The 18,504-nt window shown below is 47.2% G+C and overlaps 1 protein-coding gene across 3 annotated transcripts in view; it reads right to left on the bottom strand.

The window, feature by feature from the left end:
• The window catches only part of SULF2 (sulfatase 2), a 104,376-nt gene that overhangs the window by 57,476 nt on the left and 28,396 nt on the right, over nucleotides 1–18,504 (bottom strand). For all 3 annotated transcript variants that reach the window (XM_016143704.2, XM_016143707.2, XM_016143703.2), the window contains exon 3: nucleotides 6,476–6,715. In XM_016143704.2, the coding sequence (XP_015999190.1) occupies nucleotides 6,476–6,715 (240 nt within the window). The remainder of the gene's footprint in view (nucleotides 1–6,475; nucleotides 6,716–18,504) is intronic.

Genomic DNA, 18,504 nt, shown 5'->3' with positions numbered 1-18,504 from the left:
CAGTAAAAGAATTTTTAGTTGGGCAAACTGCCACCCAAAATAAAGACTACATTCCCCAGGATCCTTTGTAGTCCTGTGTGCTCATGTGACTTATTTCTCAACAATGGAAATAAGGAGACATAGAAAGTAGCTAAGACTCTGATCAATTTAGGAGCACCTAAATATATACAGCAAATATTAAGGGGCCTAAAGGGAGAAATAATAGCAATACAAAAATATTAGAGGACTTTAACACCCTTCTTTCATCAACAGATCATCCACACAGAAAATCAAAAAGCAAACATCAGCCTTAAACAACATGTAAGACTCATGGACTTAACAAATACATACAGAACGTTCCATCCAAAAGCAACAGCATATACTTTCTTCTCAAGTGCATGTATAGCATTCTCCAGGATATGTTAGGCCACGAAGCATCTTAACAAATTTAAGAAAATGGAAATCATATCAAGCTTCTTTTCTGACCATGATGGTGGAAATGAAATCAATTACAAGAAGAAAACTGGACAATTCACAAATATGTGGCGACTAAACAACATGCTACTGAACAACCAGTCAGTCAAAGAAATCAAAAGATAAATAAAAAAATACTCTGAGACAAACAAAAATGGAAATACAACATACCAAAACTTATGGGATGCAGTTATAGCAGTTCTAAGAGGGAAATTCATAGCAATCAATACCTATATCAAGAAACAAATCTCAAACAACCAAACTTTACATCTCAAGGAACTAGAAAAAGAACAAATGAAGTGTAAAGTTAGTAGAAGGAAGGAAATAACAAAGACCAGAGCAGAAATAAATGAAATAGAGAATAAAAAACAAAACAAAAGATCAATAAAACTAAAGGCTGGTTCTTGGAAAAGATAAACAATACAGACAAACTTTTAGCTAGAATCATCAGGAAAAAGAGGACTCAAAATGAAAGAGATGTTACAACTGATACCACAGAAATACAAAGGAACATACGAGACTACTATAAATAACTATATGCCAATAAGTTTGACAATCTAGAAGAAATGTATAAGTTCCTAGAAAAATACAACCTACCGAGACTGAATTATGAAAAAATAGGAAATCAGAACAGACCAATTACTAGTGAGGAGATTGATTTAACGGTCAAAAACCTTTCAAAAACAAAAATCCAGGACCAGATGGCTTCACTGGTGAATTCTACAAAACACTGAATGAAAAATTAACACCAATACTTCTAAAATCTTTCCAAAAAATATGAGGGAACATTTCCAAACTCATTTTATGAATCTAACATTATCCTGATACTAAAACCAGATGAGGACGCCACAATAAAATTATAGGCCAATATCTTTGATGAACATATAATATAAAAATCCTCAACAAAATATTAGCCATCCAAATCCAACAATATATGAAAAGGATCATAGACCTGATCAAGTGGAATTTATTCTAGAGATGCGAAGATGGCTCATTACGCACAAATCAATCAATATGATATGCCACATTAACAAAATGAAGGATACAAATCATATGATCATCTCTGTAGAAGCAGAAAAATCATTTGACAAAATTTAGCATCTATTTACAATAAAAAACTCACAATAAAGTGGGTATAGGGGGAATGCATGTTAACATAATAAAGGCCATATATAAGCCCATAGCTAACATCATGTTCAACAATATAAGCTAAAAGCCTTCCCTTTAAGGTTAGGAACAAGACAAGGATGCTCACTCTCATCACATTTATTCAACAGAGTAATGAAAGTCCTAGCCAGAGCAATTAGGTAAGAAAAAGAAAGAAAAGTATCCATATCAGAAAGGAGTAAGACTGTCACTATTTGCAGATATGATATCATATATGGAAAATCCTAAAGACTCTTCCAAAAAACCTGTCAGAACCAATAAACAAATTCAATAAAATTGTAGGATACAACTCAATGTGCAAAAATCCAGTGCATTTGTATATACTAATAATGAACTATCAGGAGGAGAAATTAAGAAAATAATCCCATTTACAATCGCATAAAGAAAATACCTAAGAATAATTTTAACCAAGGAGGTGAAAGACCTAGATACTGAAAATTATAAGACATTGATGAAAGAAACTAAAAACAAATAAATATAAAGGTATTCTTTGCTCATGGATTGGAAGAATATTGTTAAAATGTCTATACTACCCAAAGCAATCTACAGTCTACAGATTCAGTGCGATCTCTATCAAAATTCCAATGGCAATTTTTTTATGAACAAAACAATCCTAAATTGAACAAAATTGAACAAACAATCCTAAAATTTTTGTGGAACCACAAAAGACCTTGAATAGCCAAAGCAATCTTGAGAAAGAACAAAGCTAGAGGTATCATGTTCTTTGATTTCAAACTATAATACAAAGCTATAGTAATCAAACAGTATAGCGTTAGCATAAAAACAGACACATATATCAATGGAACAGAATAGAGAACCTGGAAACAAACCCATACATGTATGTTCAATTAACTTAGGACAAAGGAGCCAAGAATATATGATGGGGAAAGGACAGTCTCTTTAGTGTTAGAGAAACTGGATAGCCACATGCAAAAGAATGAAACTGGACCATTATTTTACATTACATACAAAAATTAACTCAAAATGTGTTAAAAGATTTAAACATAGGACTTGAAACCATAACTTGACATTGGTCTTGGTGATGATTTTTGGATTTCACACCAAAACAAAGGCAATAAAAACAAAAACAAGTAGGCAGGACTTAAACTAAAAAGCTTCTGTATAGCAACGGAAACCATCAACAAAAAATGAAAAGGCAACCTACCAAATGGGAGAAAGTTTTTACAAATCACACCCCTGATAGAAGGTTTATGGCCGAAATACATAAAGAGCACATGCAACTCAACAGCAAAACAAACGAAACCAACCAACCAGCCAAACAAAATCCAATTAGATTCAAAAGTGAGCAGAGGATCTGAATAGACCTTTTTCCAAAGACGTACAGATGGCCAACAGGTACATGGAAAGGTGCTCAATATCACTGATCATGAGGGAAATGCAAATCAAAACAACCATGAGGTATCACTTCACACCTGTTAGAATGGCTATTATCAAAAAGAAGGGAAATAAGTATTGGTGAGAATGTAGAGAAAAGAGAATCCTTGTTCACTATTGGTGGAAATGTCAACTGGTTCATCCACTATGAAAAATTGTATGGAGATTCCTCAAAAATTAAAAATGGAACTACCATATGACCCTGCACTCTTTCTTCTGGGTATTTATCTGAAGAAAACAAAAACACTAACTTGAAAAGATATATACACTCCCAGGTTCATTGCAACAATTTTTACAATAGCCGAGATTCGTAAGCAATACGTGCCCATCAATGGATGACTGGATAAAGAAAATGTGATACACACACACACATACACACACACAAGAATGTTATTTAGCCATAAAAAAGGAAATCTTGCCATTTGTGACAATGTGGATGGGACTTGAGGGCATAATGCTAAGTGAAATAAGTTACGGAAAAAGACAATTACCATGTGATTTCACTTACATGTGGAATCTAAAAAAATTGAACTCAGAGATATAGAGAACAGACTGGTGTTTGCTAGAGGCAGGGTTGGGGGGTGCAAAACAACAAAGAGAGTCAAGAGGTACAAATTTCCAGTTATGAAAGAAATAAATCCTGGATGTATAGCAAGGTGACTACAGATAATACTGTATTACACATTTGAAAGTTGCTAAGAGAGTAGATCTTAAAGTTTCTCATCATGGCACATAAAAAATTGTGTAACTATGTATGGCAATGAATGTAACTAGACTATTGTAGTTATCATTTTGCAATTTATACAAATATCAAATCATTATGTTGTACACCTGAAACTAAAATGAGGTAATATGTCAATTACACCTCATTACAAAAGAAAAAGAAAGTTGAGTCTCTGAGCAATTTGTGACTTTGAGTGGGGCAAGTCCACCAGAGTGCCATGGACTTTTAACTGAGAGAGTAATAAATGATTGCTACCTTGGGTCTCTCACACAGCCAGACTTAAATCCAACTCAATCACCTGGCTTAGACATCCACAAGAATGCAGGGCTTAATGTCTCTAAAATCAGCAAGAACAGCTAACCAACTGATGTTGGGGGAACTCAAAGTTATTACATATAATAATGTGAGTCATACAAATAAAATTAATGTAAGAGGGATTTTAAATTCATTATAGTTTTTTTTTGTCATTTTTCTCAATCAAGTGATGATGACCAGCATAATTAATATTATGTAGTGGTATTTTTTACAATGTTTTCCCTTTAAGCAATGACTTAAAATAAAATTCAAATCTGAGCATCCTAGCTGCCAGGGCAAAGAGGGAAAGTATACAGGGTATGCAGCTCTTGTTATTTAATGGTTAGGGACACATCAGTTCATCAGAGTAAACAGACATTTTCAAGGTCTTGAGTTCTGAAAATCAGGTTGGAATGGGGCTTCTTGCATAGAGGGACAATCGGAATATAACAAATAAAATTCCCAGTGACAGTTTTACAAAAAACGTAAGTGTTCTGTGTATGGCAGTTTGCATTTGACACTATGATTCCAGTCTTCATTGAGGGTATGATAATTAAGCATATTAGGATGAAAGCCATTCCTTGGGGAAACAGCTTTTTGGTGATTTGTGTAAGTTCAAGGATAAAGTCTGGGAAACCCATCTTGAAGAATGCTTGTTCCTTGCAGCAGCTGTGTGATTCTGAAACACTAGGCTTTGGCTCCCACCATGTGTGCCCAAGATACTGCAGGATCTGTGTTTCCTTTCAATTTGACAGATATAATTTCCAGATTCCCTTTGAATGCCCACAGTCTCTTTTCCATTTTGATTCTGCCACAAGCACCTCATTCTATGACTCTGGGCAAATCTCTTTTCTGGGTTGCCATTATTGTGGCTGCTAAATGAGCGAGGTTCATGAGAACACTCTTGGGGTCCTTACTCTTCCTCTGGTACCCAAAGTTAAACGTTCCTGCACAGGTCTTTTAGCCAGAAGTCATAAGAAGGGTTTCTGAGCCACACTCAGCCCTCAGACATGTTTTGTCTGACCCACAGTTTACACTGAGTTTTGCCAACATTTTTTAAGTCTGCAGACTTCAGCAAAACATTCAGATTAGAAATAGCTGAACGCTGGCGACGCTGGGAACAAACATCTATAACTACAATACATCCTCACTAACATCGACAATAGGTTCTGCGACTTTAAGGGAAATTGCGTATAAGGAAACCAGTGTTACTATAGGCTAATTGATAGAAACAAGAGTGAAGTTCCTATGGCAACTCATCAACCTTATAATGGAAGGTCGCTGAATGAATGCTTCCTCCACCTACAACCAGGACCCTGCAACCAGCTGGGTGGTGGTTCCTAATAAACTCTGACACACGTGGCTTTCTGCAGAGACCCAAGACCAACAGGGTTATGTGTATACGACCATGGCCTTCCTGGTGCTCTCAGCACGAGCCACTTTCTGGGCGATTCTACAAGAAGACACACGTCACCGGCTTGCTCTCCACCCTGATGTGTCCTCGCAGCCACGCCGTGTATCTAAGGGGACCAAGCTGAGGGAGGCATCTGTCCTTCCCTCGTGTCACCCCCACCCAAACAAGCCCCTGACCATTGGGACACAGCTTCTTGGAGCTGCGACATCCAAGGTGTAATATCTGATTTTACCGCTGCCTCCGCTCCTTAGCCAAGGCGAGGAGTATTTATTTATTTTTAATTAAAACAAACCAAATTAAATTGAGTTTGGAGGATTGTGCAGTGGCGTCAGAGGTGAGTGATTGTAATTGCGCCTTTGCCTCAGGCAATGGGCCTGGGAGGTGAGTCTTCAGAACCCTCCAAAGTACTTCTTGCGAGAGACAGGAAGCCTTGTTCACCCTCACCCAGCATGCAACGCGACCTGGCTCTGATGGAGGGCGCACACTGGGTAATGCAGACCATCAGGTGTAGACAAACAGTCCGCCGCCATGTCAGCTTCTGGGCCATTCTCTAGAGAATGTGCGCGGGGGCCACACAATCCCCGCACCCGCTCCCGTCCATTCTCCACACCAGTTTTATCACCATCTCCCAGCCCGATATTCTTCTGGAACCTTCTTCCAATACATCAGTCCCTGATGGCTTTAACGTAATTCACAGAGAAGGTAAGCTCATGCATGGGTACTGGCTTCTCTCTGTAGTATGACTCATATTTTAAACGGACTCACTTTTCTTTAAAAACTCAAATTCCTTCGAAAAGGTCATTTTCTTTCACCACTTTTGGGCAAATCAACCTATGTTTTTCTAATGCTTATACAAATTAACACGCAACTTCTAAAATAAGTTGTCCGCGCACTACCTTAAGTCATCTAGGGTGGCCCTGAAGGACAGGGGCCACAACGAGAGAGAATACTGGTCCGAGGCCAGGGCACTGGCGCCACTTCCGGCGCTGCCCGCCCACCCACCTGCCGCAGCCGCCTGCGCCCCTCACCTGTCCGGTAGCCTGTGCTGTTGAGGTACACGGCAAAGGTGCGGCCCTCGTGCTGCGCCTGCCAGGAGGGCGAGGAGCAGTTCTCGTTGTTGGTGTAGGTGTTGTGGTTATGCACGTACTTCCCGGTGAGGATGGAGGAGCGCGAGGGGCAGCACATGGGCGTGGTCACGAAGGCGTTGACGAAGTGCGCCCCGCCCTGCTCCATGATGCGCCGGGTCTTGTTCATCACCTGCATGGAACCTGCAACGAGAGCGGAGGTGAGACGCCCGCCAGCACCTTCTAAGTTGTGCGCCCTGCTAGGGCGCGAAACAATTAGGGGCGGGAGCCGAGTGTCTCTCAAGAGGGCGGCACCCCCATTCCCGGGGAGGGGTGCATCTGGAAATCTCCGGGGACAGATGGACTGCTGGCATTTGATCTCACATCGAGGCACTGTGAGATGGACCTACACCATCAGGAAGCTTGCTGGGGCTCCATTTCCACCAGACATTCATGAGGGGCTGGGTAAAAACCTGGTTATAAATCATCTGTGCCTAGAATGGAACTCTGTTTTACATATAAACAGAACGGTTTTTTTTTTGCAGTGTATTAACATACACTGATATATATATATTTAAAAGCAACCACTGTGTAAATCGAGGGAAGATTACACTGTTTTGTTTGGACCTTTCCCAAGGATTGTTTGCTCTGACTGGAATCCGGCCACACCAGCCCCTTGGCCCCCTTCTCCCTGACCACCTCTCAGCCGAAATGCTCTACATCAGCCACGCCCCCCGCCTCTGTCCACATGGTCCTTCTAGCTCGGCACCCACTTCCCACCTCCCCCCAGATCTAACCCGTCAGTTGAGCCGCACCTCCCCCAGTTGCCCCCTGGGGTCCCGCTGGCTTCTGGTTCCCTTGAGCTCTTATTACCCGTGCAGCCTGTGTTATTAGGACTTAATTACACACCGTCCGGTATGGCGGCTTCATTCATGCCTATTCTTGTTTCTCAGCGGAGCGGTCAGCAGAGCAAGGGGTGTGGGAAGGAAAGGAAACTAACGTGTGTGGAAACCCCACCGTGGGCAGGTGTTCACACTCATGCTGTGCCGAGGGCCCCACAAGGGCAAAGACAACGTCCTGCTCCGTGCTGAATCCTCAACACCCCCGTGATACACAGCAGGTGCTAAATAAATGTGTGAAGAGTAGGTACGTCGCTGTACACCGTGGCTGGTACCCAAACACTTATGTAGCGTTAATGGAAATATTCAGTGAAAATTCTTTTTCTCTTCCTTTATGGCCATCCTCAGTTCTTTCCATGTTCCTTGTGACTCTTAGGGTCTGTAATGGATTGGCCACATCTCAGGTACGTCCATGTCCTAAGCTTCAGGATCTGTAAATGTGACCCGATTTGGAGAAAATGTCTTTGAAGATGGACTTAAGGATCTTGAGGGGAGGTGATTCTAGATTATGTGGGTGGGCCCTAAAACCAATGACAAGTGCTCTTATAAGAGACAAAGAAGCAGCAACCAGACACAGAGGGCAAGGCCAGGTGAAGACGAAGGCAGAGATTGGAGGGATGCACCCGCAGGCCACTGGAGCCCCAGGGAGCTGGAAGAGCAGGGAACGATTCTCTCCTACAGCCTTCAGAGGGCCCACAGCCCTGGTGACACCTGGATTTCAAACTTCTGTCTCTAGAACAGTGAGAGAGTAAATTTCTATTGTTTTAAGCCCATCAGTTTGTGGCAATTTGTGAGGACAGATAGGAAACCAATATAGTGTCTACCAGGCACATGAGGTTCTTGCTGGGGAGCTGCTGACCCCAATCACCGGGAACCCTCTAGAAACCTTACAACAGCTAATCAGACCCCCCGCAGCACGCTGCCCCGAAAGGCTAAGAATGAAAAGGAGCTTTATATAGCTCTTCAGCCCATCTTTTTGCCAAAGGCAGATGGAAACGGAGCTATAGCTTCCCTGAGGCGAACACAGATCCTTGTCTCTTCACTGCTCAAAACCATCGGAGTCGCTTCTCATTGCACTTAGAAGAAAACCTGAATTCCTTTCTGTGGCCTGAAAGACTCTTCGAGATCTTTTCTCCCCGGTAACCCACCTCCCACGTTTCTCTGACCTCGTCTCTTTTCTCCCCCTTGCTCGGCCGGCTGCACTGGCCTCCTCGTTGTTTGTCAAATGTTCCAAGCACATTCCTGCCCCAGGACTTTCGTACTTGCTATTGCCGCCACCTGGGACCCTCTGAGACTTCGCTTTGGCCAGCTTGTCCCATTCTTCAGATCTCAACTTAGAGGTTGCCTCCTCAGCAAGGCCTGGCCGTCCTCCCGTCTGAAGAAGCCCCCACCCTGTTTCCTTCCTATCATTCCAGTGTACGTTTCCTAGCATTCATTTCCTTCTGAAATAATCTATTTTTACTGGTTTGCTTGTTTATGGCCTGCCTCTCCTTCTGGACTGAGAGTTCTGGGTGATCCAGGGTGCTGGCTACTCCTCTAGTCCCAGGAACATACAATCGGTGCTCCGTAAAATCTTACCGAGTGACTGAAAAAAACAACAGAGCAGAGCCTGCCCTTTCAAGCCCAGCACTGACGCGCTTTTATAAGGGATGCTCCTGGACCCAGGTGTTTCCTGAGCTTCTCGGCCGAGGTGGCCCCCGCTGGGTGGAGGAGGGAACTGGCTTTGTGTCTGAACAGGAGCCATCAGGCCCTGCAGCTGTGTGAACATCTGTGTCAAAACCACATGCCCTTCCGAGAAGTCCTCAAGGGTCCCAACTGTAACTGGTGGGCAATTACAGGCTTTCCACTAGGCGTGGGAAGGCTCTCTCTCTGGAGGGGATGGAGGAGGTTGGCTTTTCGAGGCCTCCTTCAGCCGGTGCTAACTTGCCAGGACCTGACGGAGCATGGCACCATCTTGGGGTCCATGTCTGGCAGAGCCTCGGGGCCCTGCCAACCTGCAGCCGCTCCTGGGGACCTGGCCCTCGGCATCCCAGGCAGCCTTCTGCTGGCCAACCAGTTCCTTCCACCTCGAATTTTTTTACTACAAATTGAGATCTCAAGGTCATGCCCTTGAGGATCCAGGCTTGAACACTGGTAACATTCCTACCTTGTGGCCTTTGCCTTAGAGCGATGTCCTCTACCTGGGATGCTCCCGCCCGATGTCCCTCAGGTTACTGACCAAATGTCAGACACCTCAGAGAGGCCCCCCAGGCCCCATATGAAACCTCCATCCGTTCTATCAGCCCTCCCCACTCCCTTCCCTGCTTCGCGTCCCCCCACGGCAGTTACTGCCCTTGGACGCCAAAGTCACTTCTAGTTCACTTGTCTACACGTTGCCTGTCGCTCCCAGGGGAACAGCTCCACGGGAGCAGGGATTTAGGCCTACTTTGTTCACTGTCATATTCCCAAGTCTAGAACAGTGCCTGGCACATAGTGGGTACTCAACAAATATCTGCTAGGATAACCAAAAAAATGATCTTACTCTTCGGGTTTACAAATAACTCAAGAACCCAAGACGTGTGTGTTCTGTGCAGTGGGTTTTTAAAATTTGACTTTAAAAAGCACCGAAAAGACCACGTACTCTCTTGTCGGCTGCATTCTCCAGCACTCGCTAGCCTTACGCCAACTCCGAGCACCCACGTCACCTGCCTGGAATCCGAAGGCCTTGGTTTTGCAATTCCTAATATAACTTAATCGCCGAGACGGCTCTAACTTGTCCCTGGGGGAGAGGGCAGTGTTCCACATCCACCGTCACCAGCATCAACGACTGTCACTGACTGCACACTGGTCGTGTGCACTGCGCTAGGCACACGACACGCATCGTTTTAATCGTCCCGCCAGGGCGTTTAACAGAAGGGAACCGAGTGCTGAGACTTAAATGACAGATCAGGGCCACAGAGTAAGTGGGACACGAGGCCTTGAACCCAGGCTTCTCCAACAGTAGAGCTGGGCGCTGGGCATCACATTCAGGAAACATTCAGTTTGTGCCATGTGGGAGGTGGTGACGCTGTACCAAGGAAGTGCAGAGAGGTCCCCGTGCACCTGATCAACTCTTGGCTTCGACGAGGCTGGACCGTATGTCTATCTGCTCCCTTAGTCATCTCAGAGGTGACTTCAGCCAGCACACCAGCAATGACGGCAGCACAGGATCACATGACCAGGGACGCCAGTGGTGGGAAAGTGATTCCTGGTCACTCCTGATAAATTCCAGGAGAAAGTCCTGGGTTGGCGCTGTCGCGTCCTTAACACCTAGACATCTCTTACTTCAACAGGGAGAGGACTGGTCACCACCTGGAAGCTCTAGGCGGGCGGCAGTATTAGCTTCCGTCTATCTGATCGCATGGGTTATGTTCCTGCCATTTAGGGCAAGCGATGCTACCTTCTCTCATTTAGGGTAGCGAGATCTTGTTCGTTTTGAACACTGATTACAGCTGTTTTGGAAAAAGGTAAAATGGTAGCACAGGTAGCAGAGAGGTGCGGTGGAAACTGTGGCAAGGTGAGGGGACAGCTGGCGTCTGGCACAGACTGGCTTGGTGCAACCCAGGCCTGTCTACCCAGTGATGCTCCTTCCCTGTCTAAAGACACCTTGGGTACCACACACCCAAAACTGAGCTCCGGATGTCACCTGTGCACTCAGGGCTCCTGCGTAGCCTTCCTCCAGGTACTCAGGCGATGGTCTCAGCTGCTTCCTGGCCCCACCGTTCCATTCCCACTGCAACCCACCAGCAAGGCCTCTGCTCCTTCTTCAAAGTACAGCCGCAGTCAGAGCCTTGTCGCCGCCTCCCGGGCTGGCAGCCATCCCCTCTCCTCTGAATTAGGTCAACTGCTTCCTGACTGGACTCTGACCGTTTACTCCCTGTGGAGCAGCCAGAGTGCCTCCCGCACCGTGCACGGCTCCCGCTCGCTCGAGGACGAAGTCCCTGTGGTCATCCGCAGGCCCTGCAGCATCCGGTCCCCATTCCCCGCCCACTCTGCAGTCACGGGCCTCGTCCTCGTCCTCAGACTCGCCTGGCTCACTCCCACGTCAGAGCCTTTCCCCCGGTACTCCCATGGCCCGTGCCCTCACCCCCGTCCTGCTTCTTCTCAAAAGCTCTCATTGAGGTCTCCCCTGCCGTCACATCCACAATTTAACTCCTCGCCCAGATATCTCACATCTGAGTCCTTGTTTTACATTTCCACTCTTCGTACCTCACGTACTATGTGTCTTTACATAGTTATCTCGCTTGCTGTCCCCCTGCAGTCCCAGATGTCAGCACCACGATGGCTGTGGTCACTGACTGTGCCTTACAGCCTCAAGGCCTGAAACAGTGCCTGGCACATAGTAGGTGCTCAATAAATATTTCTTGAAGAACTGAACCTAGGGCAGTCCGGGCAGAATCGACCCTTTGCCTGGTCTTCACAGACAACGAAGAGAAAGGAGGAAGCCTCTGGCGATGAGATGTCAGCCTCTTGGTCTCTAGGGACTGCAGAAAGGACAAAGCTGGCAGACCACCTAGCCTGTCAGGCCCTTCTGGAAAGCAGGGAGACTGCCACCTGGTGAATAATTCACCTGCAGTCAGCAGCCCCAAATGCTGTGTTGGCAAAAAGCAAGCGGCCCGTAGAACCATTTCTTATACTTAATGGGCTCAAAAGCAGGGTCTCCAAGTGCTTATATCTCCATCCTACTAATTCCAGAGGAGCTGAGCGATTGGCTGCTCTTGACCAGTAGTTCCCTGCGCGCGCCTGCTCGGTACACTCACCCCTGCCTAAACAAGCCAGCTGAAGGACAGCCGTGTCACTCTGCTATTAAAGTGCAATTTAACGATGCCTTGAAATGACAGTGGCATCTGTGCGTAAGCAGCGTGACATGTTAAGCCTCCCCTTGGGGACAGGAACCTGCTTTATTAAAACTGCCATAGCGACGAGGCACTGTAAAGTCACATCTGGAACGCAAAAACATATGATCTAATCTCCTCGCCCAGCACAGCCCTAATGCAGATGGATGGCTCTGACGGGAGGGGAAGAACCTGGAAGACGTGGCCGCACAGAAATAAACAGGCCCGTTTTCAGTGTTTCAAACGAAGCCAGGCCAGCCAACCAAAACTTATTTTGTCCAACGTAAACCTGGGGACACAGAGACAAAAACAGACTCGGTTTCTTTCCGTGATCAAACCTTCCTACCCTGCTGGGCCAGGGGTGAGGTCACCCTGACACCTCTCTGTGACTCTCACGGGCCAGGGAGGCCCCACCACCCTGACGATGGTATTTACATTTTGGTGCCCAAACCACTCCATGACACACATCTGCCCACCCACGTCGTGACTGCTTTTTTTCTGGGCCTCTTAATGCACCACCTGTGTGACAACTTACATGATGGGATATTCTGCTTTAGAGTGACTTTAAAAAAGTGAACTTGAATTTCAATCCAAGTAACTATGTGAAATTCTGGATTTGATATGCTAATGATGTATTTTTTTTTATATATATATATATCGAAATAAGTTTGGAAGGAGTAAAGTCAGCGTCTGTTGACCCGTCCCATGAGTTGACCTCGTGCATCACCTGTATCATTCAGTGAGGCATTTTGGGAGATGCTGTGATCATTTGCTCTTCTAAAAGTCTGGGTCAGAGCAACTGCTACCTATGGGGACTTAGCAGGTGCTGGGGGCTTTCGAGATTCAAAACACAACCCAATTTTTGCCATTCCTGGGGCTTAGGTGGCTCATATTCACTTTCTGCCCTCGAGGCCTGTGACAGCTGAGAGCAGATGCACTGTGTGTCCCTCCCAGACAAGCTCCTATGGCCCCGACCTGGGTGGCACAGGAAGCACTGGTTTTGATAGGTAACCGATGAGACGATGACTTCCGACGCGTGTAGGCAAATACAGTCTGGGATGTTGGGCTCTCCTTGGGAAAGTCCTGGGAGGTGGGACACAAGGTTAAAAATGAAACCCAGAGTCTCGACTTAAATCTGCGTCTAACCGGTATCATCTCTCATCTGGACGACTGCAGAATTATAACCGAGAAAAATAAATGCAAAGCCTTTAGTTCAATGCTTGGCATACAGGCATCACTTAATTCATGCTAGCTTTTAAACATTTTAATTATTGTAGCTCCCAATTATACTGTAGCACAGAAGTCACAAATCACGTGCCTCTGGAAGAATCTTGTCTGCACGTGTGTTTGATTTAGGTCTGCTCAAAAGCGTGTACAAATTTGAATTAATTGCTAACTTTGTATTTTTAATTGGGAGATTACATATCAATCCAGCTTTCAGGCTTTGCTTGAAAAATACAAAGACCTGGCTTTGATGACCCATAGGTAGAGAAGCCAAGGCTGGCTGTAGAAGGCCCCCATCTGGCTGGTTTCCTTGGTCCCCACCATGCCCACATCTGTCTTTTGACCACCTGCCAGGCCCCATCAGCACTGAGTTTGCAACCCTTAGCTGACACGATTCAACTGCCCCAGAACAGCTCTATCCCTATCACAGGGTGAGACAAAGGCTTGGGGGACAAACCAGAGGCCACATCTAGGCCAAGGGACTCTGTTGCTTTCCAAGCTTGGGCTGGAAAGTGCTCATTGCTGTCTCTTGGCAAAAACAAACAAACAAACAAACAAAAAACCAAACCAAACAAAAAAACCTCAATTCCAAATGACACTGGATCCCCAGGACCTGTTTCTCAGATGAGGTTTCCTCACGATGGTGGCACAGGGGGAGCCATGCTGATTCTTGGATATTACAAAACAAAGTCAAATGTAATTCCTGTTTTTAGCTAGAAAAAGCCAAGGCTCAAGATTGGTTCTCAAACCCGAAATCAATTAAACAGATGTCGACGAGGCAGTATTGGAATTTCATTAATGAACATTGGATTGTCAGAGAGATCATGAAGTTCATTTTTCCTCCTCTGCCTTCTGCTGGCTTTGGCTGCAGAAGTTTCTGGGAGAAAATTCTGATAGGGTCATGCTCCATGGAGGGGAGTTGGCAGACGGACTCTGGGAAAGGGCTGGTCGCTCGTATAATCAATGGGACCCAACAATCATTGGTCATTTCCTCTCTGAGAAGCTCCACCCAGAAATGTTCCTCTTACTTGTAATTCTCCAATGCACTGTCCTTGACAGAAGCTCATTATTCGACCCTGAGGGATCTCCAGGGTGTTTTGCCCATTTTCCAGTCACCTAGCTCCTGCCTGGTGGGTGCTGTTTGCAAAGCCGTATAATGTCTGTGCTAAGCCTGCAAACTCATTCCTCCTCCCCCAGTCTCTTCATCTCTGTAAACGGCACCACCATCTGCCCAGCGGCTCAGCCAAAAACCTAGGAGTCATCCTTGATTCTCCTTCCCTCCCCTCTTGCTTGCAATCCATCAACAAGCCCTGCCTGCCCGACCTTCAAAACAGAACCTGCTCCATCTACCCCTCTCCCTCTGCTGCACCCCCATCATCTCCCACCTGGTCTCCCCGATCCTGCTCTTGTCCCTGGGCCACCCCCTCTCCACCCGCAGCCAGAGTGAGCCACTGCAACATGAATCATGAGCATCTGACCCGCTCAGAACATTTCCGCGACTTTCCATTGGCCTCCCCCGTCTCCTCTCTGCCCTCACCCCCAACGTTCTCCCGCTCACTCCCCAGGTCCTGCTGGCTGTCCTTCCTGCCGCATGGCTCTTGCCCTTTTCCTTCTGTCGGGGATGCTCCTCCCCTAGTTTCCATGTGACTGTCTCCCTCTCATGGTGTAGGGCTCGTCACCCAACCACACTGCTAGAGGTGATGCCCCTCATGGAGTCCCTTGCTCGTCTTCTCTGGTGTGGCCAAGACCCTGGGTTCCCCACCAAAATCTGTTTCCCCTTCTTAACAAGTTCTGATTTTAATCTTCAATGCGCTTAGCTAGGAAACTACACTTCCCAGACTCTCTTGTAGCTACACGTGAAAGGAGTCCTTCCTGGCCTTCCAGATCCCTCTGCCCAGCTCTGCAGCCCAGGGAGCTGACCTGGATAAACTGCATCCACAAGTGTCTGGTCTCTGGCTTTAGGCGGGGTTTGGACAGTGGGGGGCCCTACGGGGACATCACCAAAAGAGGAGGTTGGGGTATGGATCCCTCCATCTCCTTCCTGGGGGGGTCAACAGAGAGTGACAGCTACTGATGGGTGGCCCTTTGTGTCTCCAGCTTCCGGTAACCCTTCACTATCTTCATCCCCTTGGTCTTGGGGTGGGGATGACCCCACTGCTACTAACTCACCTTGGGTTAGTGGTTTCCCCACATTTGTTCACACCTTATAGCAAAAGTATTTAAGCCTCCGTGAATAACCCAAATCTGAGTGTGCCCCACATTTCTTGCTAAGACGGTGTGGCTAAGTAAATAAGTTTTGTCTGTGTTGTATGTGATGTCAGTTCCCTTTAAGGACCTCATCCCAGACATCCACGAGGAGACCTTGAAATGGAAGCCATGCAATAAGCATGGCAGAACAGAAAGCTCCCCTGATAACCGCGAAGCCACCATGGCAGCCCTGGGCTGCCGCGCGACTTCCAGATAATTTCATGTGAGTGGGAAGCAAAATTCTATCTAGTTTAAGCCACTGCAATTTTACATGCAGCCAAACTTAATCCTGATACACTTAGCTTCCAGAATTCAAGTAATCTCCCGAATGTTGCTAAATGAAAAAAAAAAAAAAAAAAAAACACCAACTTGCAGGAATGTGCTTGGCAAGTCGAACACCAGGGTGGGTCCAAACGAGCCTCTTCTTCCTGAGACAACCTGCGCCGACATGTTTTTCTAAGTCCGGTCAGCAGTGGCAGGAATGTCAGGAGTTACTGTCGCAGAGAGGCTGAGGCGGAAGTGACCACTGATTTGGTGTCCAGGACCTGGGCGCACTGTCCTGGGCGTCCAGCCATTTGGCCCCGGCGGAGACCTAAGCCTGCAACTTAGCATTGATTCCTGGATATCAGTCTGCAGCTCAGGGTGCGGTTTCCTCGTGTTCACAGAGATAGAAAGTGGAAAACAAGCGCCCAGCCAGCAACCCTCCCAGGCCTTTCCTCAAAAGCCTGACTCCCCGCACAAGCGGCCCTCCAGGCCGAGGATCCCAGACCCCTCTGGGAATCTGGTGAGGGTCTCGGACCCTCAAAGCACAAACAGGCAAACGATCCGCATGTAATTCCTACCCTCCCCCACTCGAGCCCCTCCCAGGCCTGGGCCTCGCCCCTGAACTTCTGACTCTGCAGGCTGGCTGCCCTGGACAAGCTCCTCTTGGTGGTCCGCAGGCATGTGCCACGTAGGAGTCCAGAACTGAGCCCCTCGCCCTAGCATCCCCCACCTCCGTAAACAGAAAAGCCCTCCTTGTAGCTGGTTAGGCCAAAATCTTGGACAACTTCTTGATGTGCCTCCCACTCCACATCGGATCCATCGGCGCATCTTATCAGCTCCGTCCTCCACGAATGTGTGGCATCTGACTCTCTTCCCCACTTTGTTCCGAGCCTCCATCAGCTCCTGCCTGGACCACTGCAGCACGCTCCTCTCTGGGGTCCCTGCTCGCATGGCATCCCTGTGGTCTCCACGTAACAGCCAGAGGGACTGCCTTGACACGTGAGACAGAGGATGCTCTTCCTCTCCTCGATGCCCTCCACTGGTGTCCACGTGACTCAGAAAGCCAAAGCTCTCCCCCTGGTTCAAAGGCCCTGTGTGACCCGCCCCACTACCCCTCAGACCTCACCTCCTCCTGTCCCTCTGTTCACCCTGCTCTGCCACTCTGGCCTCTGGACTGCTCGGTGAGCCTGCCAGGACCGTGTCTGTCCCAGGGGCTTTGCGCTCACTGCTCCCTCTGCCCGGAATACTCTTCACAGGGGAACCCCCTCGACTCGCTCCCTTACCTTCTTTGCCTTCTCGGTGAGGCTGTGCCCCACATTCAGTCGCAGCTCTGCCTTTCCCCGCCCCTCTCCTTGCTGACCTCCCCTCCTTGCTTTATTCTCCTTGCTGTCCGCTGTCTTATGCACTATACACCTCGCATAGTTTTTTTCTTTTTTTATTAACTCGGAGTGGAAAGTAAGCTCCGTAAGAGCAGAGATTCTGCCTGTTTTGTTTGCTGCTGGATCCCCTTTGGCACATTGCAGGTGCTTAATAAATACCTGCTGAATGAATGAATCTGGTCCACCCTCTGGGCACCCTGCTTTGGAGAGAGCCTGTGACAGTGCCAATGCACCTCCTAGACTTGACTGCTTTAGGGAATCGCCCCCACCCACCTTGCTTAGTCTTCATGGTTCATGGGTGGTTGGCCTCATCCCTGGCTCTAGGAACATGCATGTGACCCAGGCCAGCCAATCGCTGTGCTCCACCCCCGGAATGGTTCATGGTTGACCGGATGCCACAGAGAGTGCCAGGTTAGTTTGGGGGCTTTTATTGGCACTCGCAGGAGAGAGAGACTCCTTCTGTAAGGGTGGAGCATCACTATAGGTCAGGAGACGCCAGGGATGGGTTTGGGAAGCTGGGCTGAGGGTGAAGCCAATGTAGAGGAAAGCTGAGGCCACGGAGATGGAGCGACAGATGAGAGACCCTGGGTCCGACCACAACAGAAGCTTGAAATTTACTTGCACTTTTTATTTACACGAGTCAAATAAACTCCTCCTTTTGGTTTGCTCAGAGTGGTCAAGGAACACTCCCAAGGCCAGGCGGTCAGTGGCAGTGAGGATCTGAACTCAGTTGTCTTGCCAGAGAGTTCTCATCCTTACATCTGTAGTGTGAGCACTTTCATTTAAAGATGTACTGAAAGCCTAATCATCCTTTTAAAACGTGCATCTTTCACAGGTCATGCGGTCTTGAGGGGCACATTTGAAATCCAGCAATCTCGGGGGGCCTGTAAAGGCACGTTATTTCTAGCTGGCATGCACCCTCAGAGATGAGCAGTGGGGAATCAATGCCTAATAGTCTGGGGTCTGGGCCCGACTCTCTCCTTAACCCTCAGACACAAGAGTTACCACCATGTAGCTCCCATACTACTGTGGCCCCCACATTAAATGCCCGTGACTCACACTTGAGAAAGCTCTTCCCTTTTCCGGTCTGCATCCTGCTGGTAAGGTCAAGGAGAAAGTCTCAGGGA

This window comes from Rousettus aegyptiacus, unplaced genomic scaffold (assembly GCF_014176215.1).
Source record: "Rousettus aegyptiacus isolate mRouAeg1 unplaced genomic scaffold, mRouAeg1.p scaffold_m13_p_12, whole genome shotgun sequence".
NCBI lineage: Eukaryota > Metazoa > Chordata > Mammalia > Chiroptera > Pteropodidae > Rousettus > Rousettus aegyptiacus.
The sequence above is the reverse complement of the archived record's forward strand: the minus strand, read 5'-3'. Positions and strand labels throughout refer to the sequence as shown.